The 20,634-nt window shown below is 38.0% G+C and overlaps 1 protein-coding gene across 4 annotated transcripts in view; it reads right to left on the bottom strand.

The window, feature by feature from the left end:
• Positions 1-156: 156 nt before the first annotated feature.
• LOC128738535 (anoctamin-1) overlaps positions 157-20,634 on the bottom strand; it is a 48,953-nt gene continuing 28,475 nt past the window's right edge. For 2 of the 4 annotated variants that reach the window (XM_053833747.1, XM_053833748.1), the window contains 11 exons: positions 16,712-16,872; positions 16,477-16,645; positions 15,454-15,686; positions 14,119-14,279; positions 3,381-3,613; positions 2,952-3,320; positions 2,646-2,892; positions 1,784-1,989; positions 1,445-1,726; positions 1,238-1,376; positions 157-1,181 (listed from right to left, as the gene is read on the bottom strand). In XM_053833747.1, coding sequence (XP_053689722.1) covers positions 1,015-1,181; positions 1,238-1,376; positions 1,445-1,726; positions 1,784-1,989; positions 2,646-2,892; positions 2,952-3,320; positions 3,381-3,613; positions 14,119-14,279; positions 15,454-15,686; positions 16,477-16,645; positions 16,712-16,872 — 2,367 coding nt within the window. In that variant the 3' untranslated portion in view covers positions 157-1,014. Of the gene's footprint in view, positions 1,182-1,237; positions 1,377-1,444; positions 1,727-1,760; positions 1,990-2,645; positions 2,893-2,951; positions 3,321-3,380; positions 3,614-14,118; positions 14,280-15,453; positions 15,687-16,476; positions 16,646-16,711; positions 16,873-20,634 lie in introns of those variants that run through there. The other 2 variants (XM_053833750.1, XM_053833749.1) reach the window with 2 other exon arrangements.

Below are 20,634 nucleotides of genomic sequence, written 5' to 3'. Positions count from 1 at the left end.
TGAGTTTTTACGCCGGCTGGAAAACTGCCATGTGTGCACTTCAACGCGGCGCTGAAATATTCATTAACCCATTTTAGTCGGATTTCAATAAATAATAAATAAGAATATACTATAATATCTATATATAACATCTTCAAGTATTTATATTCTCACAATTTTAATAATCTGTCAGATCAGGAAATTTAAAGCTCCATGTTACAGAACAACATAATTTAAAGACGTTGAGATTATCTTCTGCTGCTGAATAAAAACGTTGAACAACAATAGTTAGCTACTAATTTTCGAGGAAAAAGTAGACCAAAAACAATACAAATAATTACGAAAAAATTATACCCCATCGTCATAGTGGTGACGGTTGGTTTGCAGTTTATGGTCATCTACAACGGTTATCAACGAGTAAGTTGTTAACTGCCGCTGGAAACATATCTGTCCCATGTTACAAAACACGAAAATGAGAAAATCGCACTCATAGTTGAAAAACTGATTTTTCTAAAATTATTTAGTTTTGATGTTATTATTTGTCCCTCTTTGAGATAATGTTGAACAACTTCACTCAATTTTGTATACAAATTGAAAACACAGCGAAGACAAATATGCGTCCATTTTTCCAGTGGGACAAATTGTCTTCAAATTTTTTCGAGTTTTTCTGGTATAAACACCATGTTGTCGATTCATATTACAAAAATACATAATTATATAACGTAATTATATAACGTTACATAATTATATAACGTTAGACAACAAAATGTCGAAAATGACAAAATGTAACATGGGACAGTTATGCTTCCACCGGCAGTTAAGTACAACTACATAACCTTTAGCACAATGCTTCTACTACGTTCTGAAATAGGAATATCCATATTCGAATATCTTAAATATTTGATCTGTTGATTTTAGTATTGGAAGTCATGGATCACCTGTGCTATCATGGGACAGAGAGGGTGTAAGCCTAAGTGAGTAATGGTTGACTATGCATGTCACGTTTGCTATTCTATTTTGTTGACTAATTAAGTTTCACAGCGCTGTGTTCCGTTCATTATGTATAAATAGATCTAATTGAGAACCAGATAGATTGGATGACATCAGTCGTTCAAGATGCACAAAAGATTCAGTTCCTGTTGTATTTGGTTTCCGTAAACGCATATTACTGGTTTCTTCCGGTGCGGTTTCACCATCCCTATCTGTGAAAAATTTATTACTCAATCAACTCAACCAAAAGTAGAGAACATATACTTACTTAGTCGGGCGCGTAGAGTTTCCTGCTTTATTATAATTTCATTTGTTATATAAGCTTCGCGGCGAATTTGATCTCGAAGCTCCTGGGACATATCAGGTATACACCATCGCACTAGTATCATAACAATCGCCACTAGATTCTAAAATAAAATAAGTATTTGATAAACTTGCCAAGTCATCCTTCCCAGTGTTAAACGTTGAAATTTACTTCGAACAAAACGACGAACATTAGACGGGCTGCCATAATAAGCCAGTACATTGTAGTTTTTTCATACGGTTGTTGGGCCCAAGGGGGCTCACGAAAATCAGGATATCGACATATTTCTACATTGTACTGTGATTGAAATGGCTCACTGCCTCTTTGAAAATCACTTGTATTGAAGTAGGCCAATGTATAATTCAAATAACCGTTCAGCGACCCGTCACTCGAAACAGTTAACCGATAAATCAGCTTTGGGATAAAATCTGACGTAAATGCTATAATGAAACCCTGCAACAAAGTAGCTAAATTGATTGAGGCTTACTTTAATTGTTTCACAGTCAGTACATTAGTTATAACGCTTAATTTTCCTATGCTGTCTAGAATGCGATACCAAATTCCGATATCTCTTACTCGTTGGGATACTGGTCTTCGGTAAAAGGTAAGAAGTTTTTTAGCATCAAGCCGCATTTCCAAAATATTATTCATCAGTGCAAAAACAGGTGCTAAAGGAAACGCAGCAACAAATATCGTCACGAATCCATACTGAAGGACTGAAAAAAGTAAGTGATAAATATCGAATATTTTGAGAGGCTGTTGTATGTTTCTAGAGTAAAGGTTCAGTATTTGCAGGACAAGTTGAGTAGTTAATCTGTTCACAGAACAGAGATGGCCAAACTCCATTGTTATAGGTAAGCGAATTTAACTTTCGAGGCAAAAATGGGCTATTATGGTCGGTACATTATATATCAAGCTTTGTTGGCCGGTATAGGAAATTCTCGAGTCTAATTTTTGGATAAATCGTATTTTTTGCATAGATGTACTCTGCGAATCATTAAAATTTCAAAAAATGAAGTTGCCAACCTGTTTTTGCATATTTGGTCTTGAACTGAGACGAGACATGACAACTGGTTTCTTTTCAGCTAACTTTCGACACTTTTCGCACTTTGCCTGTAGTTTTACCGAAAGTTATCAATATGTTATTCTTGGTAGCATTGTTGAGTGTCCTTTTTGTGTTTTTTCATGCGCGAAAAGCAATCCAATTCGGCCAATCAGCGGCTCGTCTAAAATGGTCTAAAAATCTGCTACGAGTTGACATATCTTGTTTCAGGTCATGAACAGAATGATTATTATGTTCCACAACAGAACGGTCTTAAAAGTGGTCTTTTTGCCTTGAACAACAGTGTTTTACGAGATCGTTTTGACATACCCATTTCTAAGTATTCTGGGAATAATCCGCGAGAACCCCACTCGACCAATTTCAAATCTTTAACGAATCGTTGTCCTTTGCTCTTTAGTGATTGATTGCGCTCCTTGCCTATGCGTACTTTTAGCGAATTTAGCCATCGGTAGAAAATTGGAATTACCATTTCCAAAACAGTGTTTACCGCTTGTTTGCCAATCATAATAATACCAAGCTGTATACATAACTCCATTAGACAGCCACCAAAACCACACTAAAAAAACAAAATCAAACATTACATGCTGAAATACCACCTTTAAAGATAATATTTGCCTCCTCTTGTCTAAAGTTAAAAAACCGATTGTAGTTTCCTGGATATCCAATGAATTTTCCTTTGAAAAATGCTATGTAGAAAATTGAAGCGTAATAATTAACGAACTGTAAGAGGTATATCTTAAGAGTCAATGAATCATCGAATTCGGTTTGCGTTCTAAGAAGCTCTCGCTCCGTTAACCACTCGGCAAGATATGTGTAAATCCAATTGAAAACCACTATAAGACATAAATTAATAGTGGCTGCTGTGGCCGTTGTAAATAAGATTGCGGTAGAGGTAGTAACTTCATCACCATAAACGCTTAACGTGGCAAGTATTGACATCCTATAGAGCACCACAGCCAGTACAGCTACAATAGCAAGGCACACCTGTTAAACAAAATAGAAGCTCAAAACGACATCCATTTTAAATAATATTACGCATGTTACCAACAGCAATACAACGGAAAAACTGAGAATTGTAGCTGGAAGTTTCATACGCCAAAACGGAACTTGTGGTTCTTCGGTATTAGTTACAGCATTGATTTTTTTCCTTCGGACATGTGCCAATCTGGCCAGATACTGAGGACGTGGATGCTCCTCATAAATGTCAAATCCAGTTAAATCCCACCGATGAGTAATTTCTGCCGAGTATCTTTTCCAAAGCTCAAGAAATAAAGTAGCTGAAAAAACGCACATAAAATGTTTTAGGAACCAGAAAAAACAACAACAAATTGGTAGTTTATCTCAATAATTATGTATGAGTAAACTATGATGGATATAAAGAGCAATTCAAGTAATTATTTAACTGCATTCACGTTGCTTTGTTCATATGGATTAGATTGTTTTTCATATGCATGCATAAATCTCGGGTACTTTTTTAAAAGGGTGTAAGTAACAATGAGAGATTCTCCATTCTCCTCATTTGTCTTCTCTTCCGCTTATCACGGCGGTGCAAATCCACTTTAACTTATCAGTTTTACATTAATCCGTGGCTGGCATAATCAGTTAGCTAAGTGTTAAGAAAATTTTCTTTTAAATACTTTTATGTCCTGGAAATAAAATACTGAGAAACTCCAAAAACTTCAGACTTTTATGTCGCCGCAATAATCGAGGACAATAAGAGAGGGACATCATAGAGAATTTCTCAATGTTATGGGTCTTTTAAAAAAGTGCCCGGGAAATATTCACCAGTTGAGTTCCCTGCGGAATAAAAAACATTATTTAAATTTTAATTAGTCTGTGTTTAAACTATGCTTAGTAAGTTTTTCTGTAACCTGAATCAACTCAGAATTACTCAGCAGCTCTTGAACAAAGCGTCATAGAACAATTTTTTTACCATGCATAGTATCCATTTAAAAAAAAAGTGATATCTCTTTTTAAAACACGGCGATATTTAAAAAGTTTTGCTCAGACGATTAGAAAATTATAATTTTGGAAACACTACCAAGTAAGTGGCTGGTAAACGGCTTGGTAATGCATACCATCAGTGCCTTGTGCACTGGGCATAAAATAGACCCCACAGTGGTTCACAGCCTCTTACCTAGCAACTCCTACCCCAACCTCCTCGTGGTACCAGCCGGGATACGAGCAACCCCGGTGGAGATCGGGTAACCAACCCCGGTGGAAACCAAGGTCGTATGCTGACAGGGGAGGAGGGCTCCTTCGAGCTACGTTGGCCCTCCGGCGATACTGTGGGGTTGGTTGCGGGCTTTGCAAGCCTGAACCACTAAAAAACCAAAGCAATGGACTCCGTAAGTAATAATAATAACTCTAATCGGAACAATCGGCAAAGACCCAGGCGACGAAAACGGACTAACGATTGGAAATTAGGAACATGGAACTGTCGGTCTCTAAATTTACTCGGAAGTACCCACGTGCTTTCTAAAGAAGTGAAGAGCCGCAAGTTCGACGTCGTAGCGCTGCAGGAGGTATGCTGGAAAGGAACGATGGTACGCACGTATAGAGATGGTCATACCATCTACCAGAGCTGCGGCAATACACACGAGCTGGGCACAGCTTTTATAGTGATGGGCGAGATGCAGAAGCGGGTGATCGGGTGGTGGCCGATCAACCCCCGAATGTGCAGATTAAGAATCAAGGGCCGATTCTTCAATATAAGCATAATTAACGTGCACAGCCCTCACCTCGGAAGTACCGATGATGACAAAGAAGAATTCTACGCGCAGTTGGAGCGTGAATACGACCGTTGCCCAAGACATGGTGTCAAAATTATCATCGGGGACTGTAATGCTCAGGTTGGTCAGGAGGAGGAATTCAAACCGGTGATTGGACGGTTCAGCGCTCACCCGCAAACGAACGAAAACGGCCTAAGGCTTGTCGACTTCGCCGCCTCCAAGAACATGGCCATACCTACCATCGGTACACCTGGAGATCACCCAACCAGACAGAATCACAAATCGACCACGTTCTGATAGATGGTCGGCACTTTTCAGACATTATCGACGTCAGAACCTATCCGGGCGCTAACATTGATTCGGATCACTACCTAGTGATGGTAAGGATACGTCAAAAACTATCTGTTGTGAACAACATACGATACCGCCGCCCGCCACGGTATAATCTAGCGCGACTGAAGCAACCGGAGGTCGCCGAAAACTACGCGTTATCTCTCGAAACCGCGCTGCCGGAAGAGGGTGAGCTGGATGAAGCCCCTCTTGAAGACTGTTGGAATGCCGCGAAAACAGCCATTACCAGCGTAGCGGAGAACGTCCTAGGCAGTGTGGCACCGAATCGACGTAACGAATGGTTTGACGAGGAATGCCAGCAGATATTGGATGAGAAGAACGCAGCGCGGGTACAAATGCTGCGTAGAGCCACCCGTCAGAATGTGGAGCGATATAAACAGAAGCGGAGACAGCAAATCCGACTCTTCAAGGAGAAGAAGCGCCACCAAGAGGAGAAGGAGTGCGAAGAACTCGAACAGCTGTACCGCTTTCACGACACACGGAAGTTCTATCAGAGACTCAACGGATCTCGCAAAGGCTTCGTGCCGCGGGCCGAAATGTGCAGAGATAAAGATGGAGGTATCTTGACTGATGACCGTGCGGTGATCGAAAGGTGGAGGCAGCACTACGATGAACACCTGAATGGCGTGCAGGCGGAAGACCATGATAGCGGAGGAAGTGACCACATTGGTGCAGCAAGCGACGAAGATGTGCCACCCCCATCGACAAGGGAAGTTAAAGAAGCCATCAAGCGGCTAAAGAACAACAAAGCAGCGGGAAAGGATGGCATTGGAGCGGAACTTATTGAAATGGGCCCGCACAAGTTGGCCGGCTGTCTGCATCAATTGATTGTCAAGATTTAGGATACGAAACGACTACCGGAGGAGTGGAAAGACGGGGTTATCTGCCCAATCTACAAGAAAGGTGATAAGCTGGATTGTGGAACTACCGAGCCATCATTATCCTGAATGCCGCCTACAAAGTGCTGTCCCAAGTCCTCTTTCATCGACTATCGCCAATAGCTAATAGATTTGTGGGAAGTTACCAGGCCGGCTTGATGGAGGGTCGGTCTACAACAGACCAAATCTTCACCCTGCGGCAGATCCTCCAGAAGTGCCGCGAATTCCGAGTCCCCACGCATCACCTGTTCATCGATTTCAAAGCCGCATATGATAGCGTAAACCGACAAGAGCTATGGAAAATTTTGGACGAAAACGGCACGATTTTCAATAAATCCAGTCAATTTATCTGCTTTGCTGACGACGTGGATGCTGTCGGCAGAACATTTGAGGCGGTGGAAGATCAGTACACCAGGCTGAAACGCGAAGCAGAGAAGATTGGATTGCAGATAAATACGTCTAAAACGAAGTATATGCTGGCGGGCGGGACCGAGCGCGACAGGGCTCGCTTGGGCAGTACCGTGGTAATCGACGGGGATGAGTTCGAGGTAGTCGACGAGTTCGTATACCTTGGCTCGCTGGTAACAGAGGACAACAATACCAGCCGTGAGATTAAAAGACGTATTATCAGCGGAAGTCGGGCCTACTACGGACTCCACAAACACTTGCGGTCGAACAATTTGAGCCCCCGTGCAAAGTGCACACTGTACAAAACGCTAATTAGACCGGTTGTCCTCTACGGGCACGAAACGTGGACATTGCTAGAAGAGGACCTACGAGCACTAGGAGTTTTCGAACGGCGGGTGCTAAGATACGTTGGGCAGGACATGTTGCTAGAATGCCGGACAACTATCCTGCAAAAATGGTTTTCGCATCAAATCCGGTAGGAACAAGACGAAGAGGGGCACAGCGAGCGAGGTGGCAAGACCAGGTGGAGCGAGATCTGGCGAGCACTGGGTGCCCGCGGAACTGGAGATCAGTTGCCATGGACCGAAACAGATGGAGAAATTATACTGCGCAGGCCTTGTCATAAGACGTTAGACCAATTAAGTAAGTAAGTAAGTACCAAGTGAGTTTTAAAACTTCTTAATCAATTATGTGCATACTGCAACTGTTATGTGCATACTGTTGTATACATTACACCTCAAATTTGCAGTTCGTTGAAGTTTTGATTTTATTCTAAAACTAAAGGACCCGGCAAACTTCGTACTGCCACAAATTAGATCGAATATTTCAGATTGTAAAATTCAGACGAATTGAGAGAGCTGCTGGTTTTTAGGAAAAGGAGTGTACTAATGGTATAAGCAGAATTTTGTAATTTTTGAGGATTCCAACGTGTAGTGTATACACGACTATAGTCGATAAACACCGTATTTTCAGAGATCATGTATATCTAACAACCGTATTAAGCCATTAGCAAGATATGAAAATTTGACAAAACCTCAAAATTTACTATCAGCTATACGTTGGAAACATGTCGGTGTAAAAGTTGGTTTGCCAACGGTTGTGTTGGTAGAAGTCGCATCGAGTCTTGTCTTATAAACCCTACTGATTGTTAACTTATTTTTTGCCAAAGTGAATTCGATGGTTTAAATAGCGCCAAATTGCGTATGCTGCAGTTGATTTTTTAATTATAGGCAATATACGTAAAAACCTCCCTGAGAACATAATCATTACACCACAATCAACTATATTTTAATTGATGCTGAAATATATCATAGTTCCATTTAATGCTCTCAAACAATTTTTTTTACTTTAGTAAATCGCCCCATTATCATCTTGCTATTCTGTATGCTGGTTCTTAAGTTAGAGCCAACAATTTTTTAATACTCAAGCATATTCCCTTCATCACAATCAATGGTTCATTTGGGATTCCTTGATAATTTAAAATTCAATTCAATATTCTGATAGGTATACAATGTCAATAGGCATATGATTTTTGCTTTTATTATATTTGTATCGTCAAATATGTGAAAATGCTAATAAAAGTACACATTTAAACCCATTTGATTCTCTTTGTTCCTTTGGTATTTCCCGCACTAAAATAATTTGGCAGAGAAGCATAATTTTGTGAGACTTTATATACCTTTAACCCTCTAACGGGCAACATCGTAAAAACGATGCGGTCGAGCAAATGATTATTTTATCATGAAAATACACTCAAAAGAAGCTCGAGTGTTGATTTTCATGGGAAAATATTTATCAGGACCGCTAGGTATGAAAAAGTCCAATTTCTCTTTTTAGTTTTTCATGCCTAATGCTCTACCCAAATATTTTTTCAGTTCAAATATATCATAAAATTGAAAAAAAGCATGTAAATTACTCATAGGGAAAATTTGAGGTCGAACAGTTTGTTCTAGATGTCCCTTTTCTTCTTATCTTATCTTATCTCACACTAACGCAGCCAATACTTGAAGGCATCCTGGAAAATGCCGATTGCTTAAATCGGTTATTTTTCTTGTCAACGGCCAGGCCAACTGCGCAGCATGTACCGCACAGAGAATTCCAAAGAATTAAGTGGAATTAAAAATGATACTTAATTCCATTCAACTCATTGAAATCAAGGGGAAGGAAGAAAGCGTGGACCTCCCGTACCAAACGCTTCCCTTGAAGATATTGATTAATTTACAGATTACAAATTGTAGTCGTTGGGAGTATCTTTGCTAATAAAGGTTAAGTGATACTCCGGACCCTCGGGGATGAACTTATGGCATTAACCATAGTCTGGCTGCAATAGGCCAAGGTTATAGCGCCTTTTTTTCGCTCTCTGAAAATTGAAAAATGCCGTCTACCTGGCATCATTTTAATTACTTAGTAAAAGAATAAAATTTAGAAATAATAAAATATATGAATGCAGGAAAATCAAATAGATAACCGGGTGAAGTTATGAAACGACCTCACGGGCATTTGTTTCTTCGTCCATTCCATTAAATCCCGCCACTCAACAGCATCTTCGATTAAACCTGAAACAGTCCAAAGTCCCATTCGAAAGCCAGGTTTTGGGTGCCTCCGGGGCAGAAACCGCAAAAGTCACTACCGTATGCACAAGCGTAAATTCGGACCGCTTCTAGTAACAGTTGCCTCCAGTAATTCCGTCTGCATCCAAACATGTAACTTGCTTGTCACTATCTTCAAGGCACATGCCAATTCTATATCTGCTGCCGCTGGCCGAAAAACTAATCTGTTTGACTATTTCCAACTTCCCAACTCGTACGGAACCGATAATTCGTTTTATTAAATATTGCTTCACAAACTGTAAGAAAAATTTTGACAGCGAAAAATTTTGCTGCCGTCCACACGCGCTGTTTACTGCGATCTTTTTCTTCTAGATGTCCCTTTTCTTCAAACGTAAAAAAGGGAATATTCGCACCATAATTTTTTTCTGAATTTTTGGATTTCTTGTTTTTGAAAGATGATAACTTTTGAACGCATGGTCAGAATGCTGTGATAAATAGTATCAACATGTCAGGAATTCTGTTCTGAACATATTTCTCATATTGTCAATTCAAGACAAATTTCGTATGTGGCTCTGGAGCTCCAAAAGCGAAGGCCATCTACAGACGGTCTTACCCGTTAGAGGGTTAAGGGGTGCAATACGAAATAAAACCGGCAATTAGTTATGAACTGTTGTAAAATTTTTCATTTATATAAGTACTTTCAGGATAGATTTGTTGCTGAATTGCTGGAAACTCTATTTTACTACATATGTGACATGTTTTCTTCATTTGATGATTGGGAACTGGCAATTTAGTTAATTAAGTGCTTAAACCAGTTGTATTAGATCTTCTGGATAAGCATACCATGTAAAAAGGGATAAAACAGTATTGTGTTTGTTTTCGTTTGTTTTGTGGCGATTTCAATGAAGATAACCACGTGTTTATTTATCAGACGACGAACGGTAACGAACTCGAACGATGATCGTAGCCACCCCATCGGCAGGCAACCATGTTTTCGCTGCCAACATCTCGTGTGTGCGAAAATGAGATAGCATGTCAGCACTGCGTTTCACTCAACTGCCAGCAGTCTGATTTGGGCCCGCTGTCAAATTTTGAGCCCAGGACATCCTGTCGCTGACGTTCACTGCAGCTCGTTATAGAGATGTCGATGGGGTGATCGTAGTAGACACTGACATGGCGTTTGCAATACGCTGTGGATTTCATATGGAAAACTAATTTTTCGAGTTTTCGAGTTCATTCCAGTAAATTTTCCGATTTTTCTCGCCGTAAAAACATAGCGGTGGTGGTAACGAACATAACGAAAAAAAGCTGGTTCAAATCGGACGTTCCGTTCTCAAGTGATGCGTGGTCGAACTTTTTCGCTTCACTTTTATATATAAGATTAGTGTAAAAATCCATTTTTACTTCAACTAATTAATTGATTAGGAGCGAAATGAGCATCTTTAAGGTGAAGGTCGTCAGAGTCTCTAATCTCAGTATTTAGTGTAATTAATGACCGAAAAAGTAATAGAACTTATAGAATGCAATGTTTAGTGCTTCGAGTTGCAAGATCTTATTACGGCTAGCAGGTTAGTTGAACTAATTGTATATTATTGTGGTGGTTTCTCGAGTCTATGGGAGCATGTTGGTACACTGAAGAAAGGAAGGGAAGGGTGATATTCGGTGCCATGCTGACTGCCATAAATGGACTCTGACGACCTTGTCGTTAAGTGAGGTGAAACGGGTGAAACGAGCACAATATGTCGCTAAACTAACCTGTCAGTTTCTTTGTTTATATCATCAGTGTTTGTTTACAGTGACGACGGTACGAACATACAAAAAAGGAAATCCAAAAGACAGAATTGTTAGAAAAAGGCCCTGCAAGCGGCCTTGACCACTATAAGATGAGACGGAGCATCCACAAAACAAGCCGCCAAGTAGCACGGCATTCCGCGGCAGACGTTGGCTCGGTATGTGGGAAGATACGAAGCGGCAATGACGGGGAAGGAGGTGGACCAAATTGGTTCCTTCAAAACTGTTTTCACTTCCGCTGCAGAACAAGAGCTAGTAAACCATATTTTGCATATAATGGTTAGATGCTACGGTATTATTATCTGTGAAATCAGGAGCCTTGTACTTCAGCTGGCGGAGAGAAACGGAGAAAGTCATGTTTTCAAATCCATAACACAGCTAGCTGAACTGGAATTAGCTGCGCGGCTTCCGAAACTTTTTGCGTCCTCCGAAACTTTCTGAACGTACTCCGGAGCAACCTCTGCAGCTCGATTGCAACGCTATCGCGCGGGTAGCGGTTAATAATTTTTTCGACGTTTTGTGTTTGCGTATGTACGTGTTTATGTGCAGGAATATGTGTATGTGTGTGCTTGTTTACACCTCCCAAGCAGGTGTTTATAATGGTGCTCATTGTGCCCCACACACTGAGTGATTTTTAGTTTTTTAAACATAAATTCATGTTGCAATTTATCACCATATAAATTATTTTCCAGTTTGTAAACAGTAGATATGCCTTTAATTATCGATACTACATTTATGTTTTGCAATGGCGCCACTTTAAAAATTCAGTTAGCATTCAATTAAATCAGCCAAAAAGTTAAGCTGGTCATTATGCCCACCTATGCTTATTTTAAGTGCTTATGATAAGGAAAAAACATCGTAATTTCCAAAAAGCATTAACCCTCTAACGGGCAACATCGTAAAAACGATGCAATCAAGCTGATGACTATTTTATCATGAAAGTACACTCAAAAGAACCTTAAGTTCGGATTTTCATGCAAAAATAAATATCTGGAGGAGCGCTAGGTTACAAAAAGTCCAATTTCTCTTTTTCGTTTTTCATGTCTAACGCTCTACCCAGATATTTTTTCAATTCAAATACACTACAAAATTGAAATAAAGCACGAAACCTACGCATAGAAAAATTTTAGGGTCAATCATTTTGTTCTAGATATCCTTTTTCTCCAAAAGTAAAAAGGGGAATATTCGTGCATTAATTATTTTCGAAATTTTTCGGAATTTTTGTTTTTGAAAGATGATAACTGTTGAATGCATAGTCAGAATGATGTGATATTAATATCACATCATGTCAAGAAATCTTTTCTGAACACATTTTGCATATTGTCAATTCAAAACAAATTTCGTACCTATGCAACTCTGGAGCACCCGACGGAGCGAAGGCCGTCTATAGGGGAACAAGGGGCAAGACGACCACCCGGGGCAAAAGTGCCACTCTTCAGTTTTCCATGAAAACGACGAAGAATTTTAATATGGTTACTTTTTATGATTTCTAAAGTGTCTTACAATATACCATAAGAAAGTTCATCGATAAAAAATATAAACTCAGACATTAAAATGATTTTGAAATTTTACTTTTTGAAAATTGCACAAAATGATAGTGACCATGCCGAAAACAAGCATACTGAAATCTTATTTATCTTTATGTGTATTATTTTTGGTCTAACACATTAATTAGACCTAATTCCTATAGATAGAAGATGAAATTTAACATTTCTCTACTTGTGGTCATTTTCCCCACCATAGTGGCACTTTTGCCCCGCACCTATTCAATTCGTGCGAAAAAACATCTGAAACGAAAACGTTTTTTTTTCTATATTTATATTATTTTGATATTGAACTCACTGAAACTGTTTAGATTGTACCCTCATCTAAGTTTTAGGCCTTTTCAGGTTGAATGCAATTGGTTCTTTTTGCTCGTAATTAATTGAAAACAGTTAAGGTGTCCTTTATGCCCCGGGTCCCCCTATAGTAACGCTAGGGCGAAACGACCGAAGGCCGCGAGTGTTGCCGGCAACCCGCCGTCGGAAGCGCCGGCCACAGCGGGGGGCAGCCCGCCGCAAGAATCACCATTGTCTAGGTTTATTTGTTTTTATAGGTCTACTGACCTCTATTACTTTACTTCAGTTGGGTCCGAACGAGCGACAGCGAGTAAGTAGAGGATCATCCCTGCAAAATAGTACATTCCACAAAAAGGTTTTCCATGAAATGGTACATTCCGCGTAAGATTTTTTGCGAAATGATTTTCAGCGAATTGTTATACAATCACGGCAAATATTGCTATCCGCTTTATTTTATCTGACTAAGCAATGGGGGGAGTTGTTTTCTACTTTACTGTGAGGGAGAATCGCAAATTTGTATATTAAGCTACCTATGCTTTCATAGTTACGTAACGGCCAAGATGAATCATCTAAGGTTGAACTATTCAAAAACTTGAAAAACTTGAGATTGTGACAAAGGTGATCCGAGATTCACGATTTATGTACAACACAGGTTAATTTGTTGGAATACGAATTTTGTCGGGTCAGCTAATTATTTATAAATGATCAGTAAATGAGTGAGGAAGGGTCAGATAAAAATAAATAAAAATAGGGCCAGTTTAAATGATTTGTCCTATTATTAATTTTCAATCTTTTTCTGTGACCGGATCGTTACAAAACTAATTAAAAAAACAGAGAAATCTATAGTAACGAAATCTAAAACACCGATTTGTTAAAAAAACAACGTCGGTCATATCACTTGAATTGTGTCTAAAATAAAAACTTTGATATCTCCAATAATATTTGAAAAGGGCCAATAAGCCAAACGTTACCAAACCGAGAGAGTTATAATAAAAAAGAAAACAAAAAGTTATTTATATCCTTTAATTCTACTACTGTGTTTTATTGATAAATACGTATTTCGGTCTCGACGTGAGACCTTCATCAGTATCTAACTAACTTAGACTGTTTAGTTAATTCGAGAGAGTTATATTTTGCTGGAGCAGCATAGGAAAACGAACTCTTTTCAAATGCTAGTCGAGATATCTTTTTCTGCTAGTAAATATAATATTGATGCAGATGTTAATAACACTTACCCCAAAATGACATAAATACAGCAAAGAGCACCGTTGTTGGATTGTCGAATAAGTAGGTAACGCGAGCATGCAAACAGGTTTCTTTCAACTGCCAATAATCACACCAGTGATCACAAAGAGGACACATTTTAATGTCATTACCTTCAGAACAAATTTCTTCGCTGTGTGAAAATATAATAAATAAATGGATTATTTTCAGGTGCGCCTAACCTTTGCCACCTTGGAAACTGAGTATTGCAAAATAATCTACTCGATATTAATAAGTCATATTATAAAAAGTTTTATGAAAAACTTATTTGTTGGTTTATTAAATAATTCTAGTAATAATAATTATTCACGATTATTTTTTTCATTTTCTTTAATTATGTACGCACACATAGGAGAAGAGAGCATATCGAATGGTAATCAATTGCATTTCAGTCAGAATCTTGAGTAATTTTTGTTGAAATGGGGCCACTACTGACACGATGTCTTCAAATACTACAACTTTTGTACTGATTGGTTGAAAATGGTTAACAAATTAGAATTGATTTTTAATACTTCGAAATAGTGGACCCCAGTTTGCCAAGTGGCCTGACAGTTTAAAAAAAGGTTAAATTTTTACCAAATCATGAGATCTATATCATGTGATATTTCCTTAATTTACAATGAAACAACTAACAAATGGCATAGTTCTGTAAAAAAGAACAGGGCTTTCAAATGGAGTAAAATTTTTTGGCGGCCATCGGTTTGAGGGCTCATGGTGAAAATGGCGAATTTTAAATGAAATTCAATATGGCGACCAAATCCAAGACCCGCCAAAAATTTTTTTACTCAGTTTGAAAGATCTGTACTTCTTCTTTACAGAATCATGCCATTTGTTAGATGTTTCATTGCAAATTTATGAAATATGATATAGGTCTCAAGGTTTGCTCAAAATCCAACTTTTTTAAGACTGTAATACTTTTGAGTACTGTTTAATACCCCTTGGCGAACGAGGGGTCCGCTGTTTCGAGGTATTAAAATGTAATTCTCATTTTTCAGCTATTTTCAACCAATCAAGTAGTGGTGTCAGTCTCGGTGAAGTGGTTAGCATTTACACCTTTCACGCCGAGGACCCAAGCTGTTAAAGATACTATAATCTAAAAAAAAGTATAAAAGTTCCAATATTTGAAGACCTCGTGACAGTATTGGCCCCGTTTCAGCGAGAATTACTGTCTTAGTTAACGGCGAGCCAACCTAACTCAAAGTAAGTCATTATAAATTAAAAAACGAATATTTCTTAAAATTTTCAGCAGATTCAATACTCAATTTCGACTGAAGAACTCACACTTAATGGAAATATGAATCGTTTACCTGGGTACGTTGTATTTTAAGGTCTTCCATGAATAAACAAAACAGATAATTCCGACAATAGATGCAAGAAGCAGCATGTAGGTATAATAGCCTAGCCAAGCGAAATATAATCCTATTTTGACACCGAAATAATCTTTAATGTAATCCAAGGGTTGGTATCGATACCACTTTAACACAGCTGCCCATTTGGTATATAATAAGTGACGCATACTACCAGGAACATTTATTTCCCCCTGTTCAAATAAGTACAAGTAGTTTTAGAATGATATAATTATCATTGAATAAGAATATTGATTGTGTAGAAGGCGTATCGACAAATGTGTGAATCTATTTGAAAAGACTTTCCCGATTTGGCTAACAATTTACACGATTAATCATCAGGATCAAATCCACTGGTTCACACTATTAGTTGACCATTACACTGCCCTTGGATGCATAGTTGACGTAACGGCCAACACCATGATTGTTGAGAAAACGCATTTTTATCGAGAAAAACATTTAAAGCCATATATTCTTTACTGTAAACTTTTTCAATCAAATAATCTGTCAATTTAGTAGAGTTTGTCAGTCAAAAGAAGGCTGATGGGGTTTTATGATCCATTTCCCGTTTAAAAAATTTATACGCCAATTTAGGCGAATAAATAGACTGTTTGTTGAACGTTTAGTCTCCTAGTTTGACGTAAAGCTGTTGAAAAACAGGCTACTTTGCTGGTAGATTATGCGGGGAGTTACGTCAACTATGAAACCATTAGCAAAGTATTTCCCAAATATCTCGAATGTTTCCAAAAAAACATGTTGTTTGAGTATTGGGCATGTATATTACATAGTTAAGAATGCGTAGGACTGAAAAAGCACGTTTTGACCATTTTGGCTTTTACGTCAACTATGAATCCATGGGCAGTACTGCAAGAACAATACTTATTTGAATAAGCGATACTTAATTCAGCAATATTGTAGATAGTAATTAACTTTAATTACTAAAGTAATAATTATTATTAACACTTCAACACTAAAGATACTCACATCATGCAATGGATAAGCAGCGATGTAAACTTCATCAGTTATCAGTCGCTCTATACCAAAAGCGTAATCATTTTTTGAATCATCTGAAAAACGTTTTCGGTCCAGTATAAATTGCACTATACGCGAACGAACAGCTGCAGTAAAGAAGCAAGCCTGTTTCAAGTCGAATCTAGAAGAAACATAAATAGTAGTTGGGATTACAACAGAAAAACCATTAAAATGTTAAGAAACATACAAGTATTCCTTGTCTCTGCTATAGACAGCTGTAAAACGATGAGATCGCGGGGGAAAATATTTTTCCTCGACCAAAATTCGCTGGGCCATTATTCTGCCAATCCCTTTTAAACGTGTTAGTATTGATTTCGTACCAGATTTAACTCCGGCCATCCCAGGGATCTATCAGTTGGAACAAATAATGTTTGTTTTAATTATCAACTAGATATGATAGCCATGCCAAATTGAAGGTTAATTAATTAAGTTATTAGCACGTCCTATTTATATGCTTATTTGTATTAACTGCCAATAAATAATTTAAAACCAACAAATGCCTAACGTACATACTTGAATAAAACAGAATTATTTTTTTTTTAATTACAAGCATTCTCCATACCCAGCAAGAAGATTTGTAGTCCCTTGACAGTCAACACGAATGACACATCTTTGGTAAGCACAGTGTTAGTTTGCAGTTCAAACAAAAACCAAATGAGTAACTGAAAAGTATTTGAATAAAAAGTAACTGTTATTAACAACAAATTAAAATGTCAATGAAAATTATATCAGGGCTAATAATTGTATTTACGATAAGCCCAGAACACAATTTGCTTAAGTTTCATGTTTATGTTTTCTAAATGGAATGAGTCACATTTATTTAAAAAATAAAGAATATGCAGTAATAAAATATATCGGCAGTAAATTATCAACTCCCACTCAGTTCGTAGAGATTGGAAGCAACGTGCTTTTGGATACGAAAGTAAATTTCATCTAAAAGAATAGCATTTGAAATGCATGGGTTAAGAAAAGAAAGCGAAATTGCTAAACCAGAACGTACTAAAGGTTCAATACATTTTTGATTTTCAGACAATCGAATTTCGTATTCAGGCAGAATATATACGGATTTAAGTAGTGCTGCGTAGACCTTATGAATTACGTAATTTTGGCCAAACCATCCCGGGAGACCTGTACCGACAACACGCTTTAACCCTTTATAAGGCCGTGGCAATAAAATTGCCACCAACGAAAAACATTTGTTTTGCGTCTATAATGACATCAATATAATTATAGAAGCAAAATAAAAAATGTTTGTTGGTGGCAATATAGTTGCCACTGCCTTATAAAGGGTTAAGCGAGAATTATCAGAAAAATGGATAAAATTTGCAACTAGCCATGAATCTAAAATTTTTCATCAAATTTGGCAATATATTGTAATATCTAATTACAATTTACTTGAAGAATGGCTAGTGGGAAGTTTTTCACATTCGTAAGCTATATTTATCAGATTTGGCAGATTTGGCGCCGTCCGACTACCATTGATTTCGACCGGTACAAAACGCCCTCGCTGGAATGAGCTTCACATTGAGCAAAGTATTAAAAATTGGCTTTGTTCGTTCTTAGCATAAAAAGACGAAGCCGTTTTCCAACATGCATACTGCATACAACTGATTCCTTGAAGTTTACGACTCTTGATGGCTACGCATCATAGGTTTTTCTATGGCAACAATACCATCCGTGGTTAGAAAATTCACGTAAATTTATCGCTTTTGAACATAAAGTATTTGTCACCACCAACAATAATGCCATTGTTGGTTTTTGATTTTATTGTGAGTGAAACGGATTGACATTCGTTTAAAAATTTAATGTTGAATTGAACGCTGAATGTAACCAATTTAGTAATTATAGCATACCCGGATTGACGCATCAAGAAAGAAGTTTAATGGGTGAATTACTTACGAAGGAGCTAAAAATATTTAATAGAATTCAGAGTTGATAAAATGGAGCGGTCGTTCTAGAAAATTAATAGAATTGAACGGTTGGTTCTAATAAAACTAGAATAAGAGAATAGTCAAAATTAGGCCATTGTAAGCTATTTTAGGTTTTTGTCGCCCCACAGTGCACTATGGGCAAAAACGAGCGAAAAAACAGACGCGATGAAGATACGGCCTGCGTGCAGGCTGATAAAATATAGGTCATATTATGTAAAATTTTCCGTAGAATCTCGTGGTGCCAACCCTTTTCCTGTTTGCCATCGAGAAGTGTCCCATTTGGCTCATTTTCCCTTATCTTTGACATTTTTTCACACTTGTTGGACTATACCAATCTAGACTTCGATGAAGTAAAACTTAAAAACCTGATAATTTTGTGTAAAAAAGTCCGCAGAATCGAATAGGGTTTACCCCAATTAGTTAAGAGCACATTAATTTTATTGGTTAACCCTCTAACGGGCAACATCGTAAAAACGATGCGACTTAGCAAATGACTACCTTGTCATGAAAGTACACTCAAAAGAAGCTCGATGTTGATTTTCATAGAAACATATTCATCTGGAGAACCGCCAGGTATGAAAGAGACCAATTTCTCTTTTTTGTTTTTCATGCCTAACGCTCTACCCAAATATTTTTCAGTTCAAATTTATCACAAAATTGAAATAAAGCATGTAAAGCATTCATAGGAAAAAATTGAGGTCGAACATTTTGTTCTATATGTTCTTTTTCTTCAAAAGTAAAAAAGGGAATATTCGCATCATAATTTTTTTCGGAATTTTTCGGAATTATTGTTTTTGAAAGATGATAACTTTTAAACGCATGGTCAGAATGTTGTGATATTGATATCAAAATGTCAGGAAATCTGTTCTGAATATATTTTTCATATTGTCAATTCAAGACAAATTTCGTATGTGGCTCTGGAGCTCCAAAAGCGAAGGCCGTCTACAGACGGTCTTACTCGTTAGAGGGTTAAGTTCCCGTTTGTTATGGTCGGTTTGGTAACGCGAGTTTAAAAAAAAAAATTATACTCTAAACTAAATGGGATAAGCCATATTCGATTCAACAGACTTTTTGACACAAAATTATCAGGTTTTTTTTGTTACTTTATTAGTTCTTTTATTTCAAACCGTATTAGTATACACTGTTCACTGTATACACTGTGTTGTCGGTTGGTTCTGGGCGAGTTCAGTTGGTGCTTGTGTGTGTACTTATCACTAAGATTTTTAATCTACTTCTTATGTACTATACTTTTGGGAAAAAGTGGGAATAAGGATGGAGACTATTCAAAATGGAAATGTTGAGTTGGAATTTATGCTGCCGCTATGCCACCGAAAAAGTTCCACACCAGGTTGTGTCTCTTAAATTTAATAATAGTTCCAGAGCATTTTATGTTGTTTGGTAAATTTAACGGTATTTTGAACACCGTGGATAACGTATCGACCGCTTTAATAATGACGACCCATATCCCACAGACACCAAATCTATACCTATAAAGAAGGATTTCTGTCTGTCTGTCTGTCTGTCTGTCTGTCTGTCTGTCTGTCTGTCTGTCTGTCTGTCTGTCTGTCTGTCTGTCCTGTGTTCCTTATAGAATCAAAAACTACTGAACCAATCGGCGTGAAAATTTGCATGTAGAGGTTTTTGGGGCCAGGAAAGGTTTTAGTGATGGTTAGAGACCCCTCTCCCCACTAAGAGGGGGGGCTCCCATACAAATGAAACACAAATTTCTGCATAACTCGAGAACTAATCAAGCAAATAGAACCAAATTTGGCATGTGGGTGTTTTCGGTGACAAGAATTTATTCTAGGGTAATTTGAGACCCCTCCCCTCTTTATAAGGGGAATTATAACTCCTCTCCCCTTTAAGAGGGGGGGTTTCCATACAAATTTCCTCATAACTCGAGAACTAATCAAGCAAATGGAACCAAATTTGGCATGTGAAGGTTTTCGAGGGCAAGAAAATTTTCTATGTTGAATTAGGACCCCTCCTCACTTTAAGAGGGGGGGGCTCCTGTACAAATGAAATACCAATTTCCTCATAACTCGAGAACTAATCAAGCAAATGGAACCAAATTTGGCATGTGTGTGTTTTTGAAGACAAATTTTTTTTCTATGATGAATTGGGACCCCTCCCCACTTTAAGAGGGGGGGGGGGCTCCTATACAAACGAAATACAAATT

This window comes from Sabethes cyaneus, chromosome 2 (assembly GCF_943734655.1).
Source record: "Sabethes cyaneus chromosome 2, idSabCyanKW18_F2, whole genome shotgun sequence".
Taxonomy (NCBI): Eukaryota; Metazoa; Arthropoda; class Insecta; order Diptera; family Culicidae; genus Sabethes; species Sabethes cyaneus.
The sequence above is the reverse complement of the archived record's forward strand: the minus strand, read 5'-3'. Positions and strand labels throughout refer to the sequence as shown.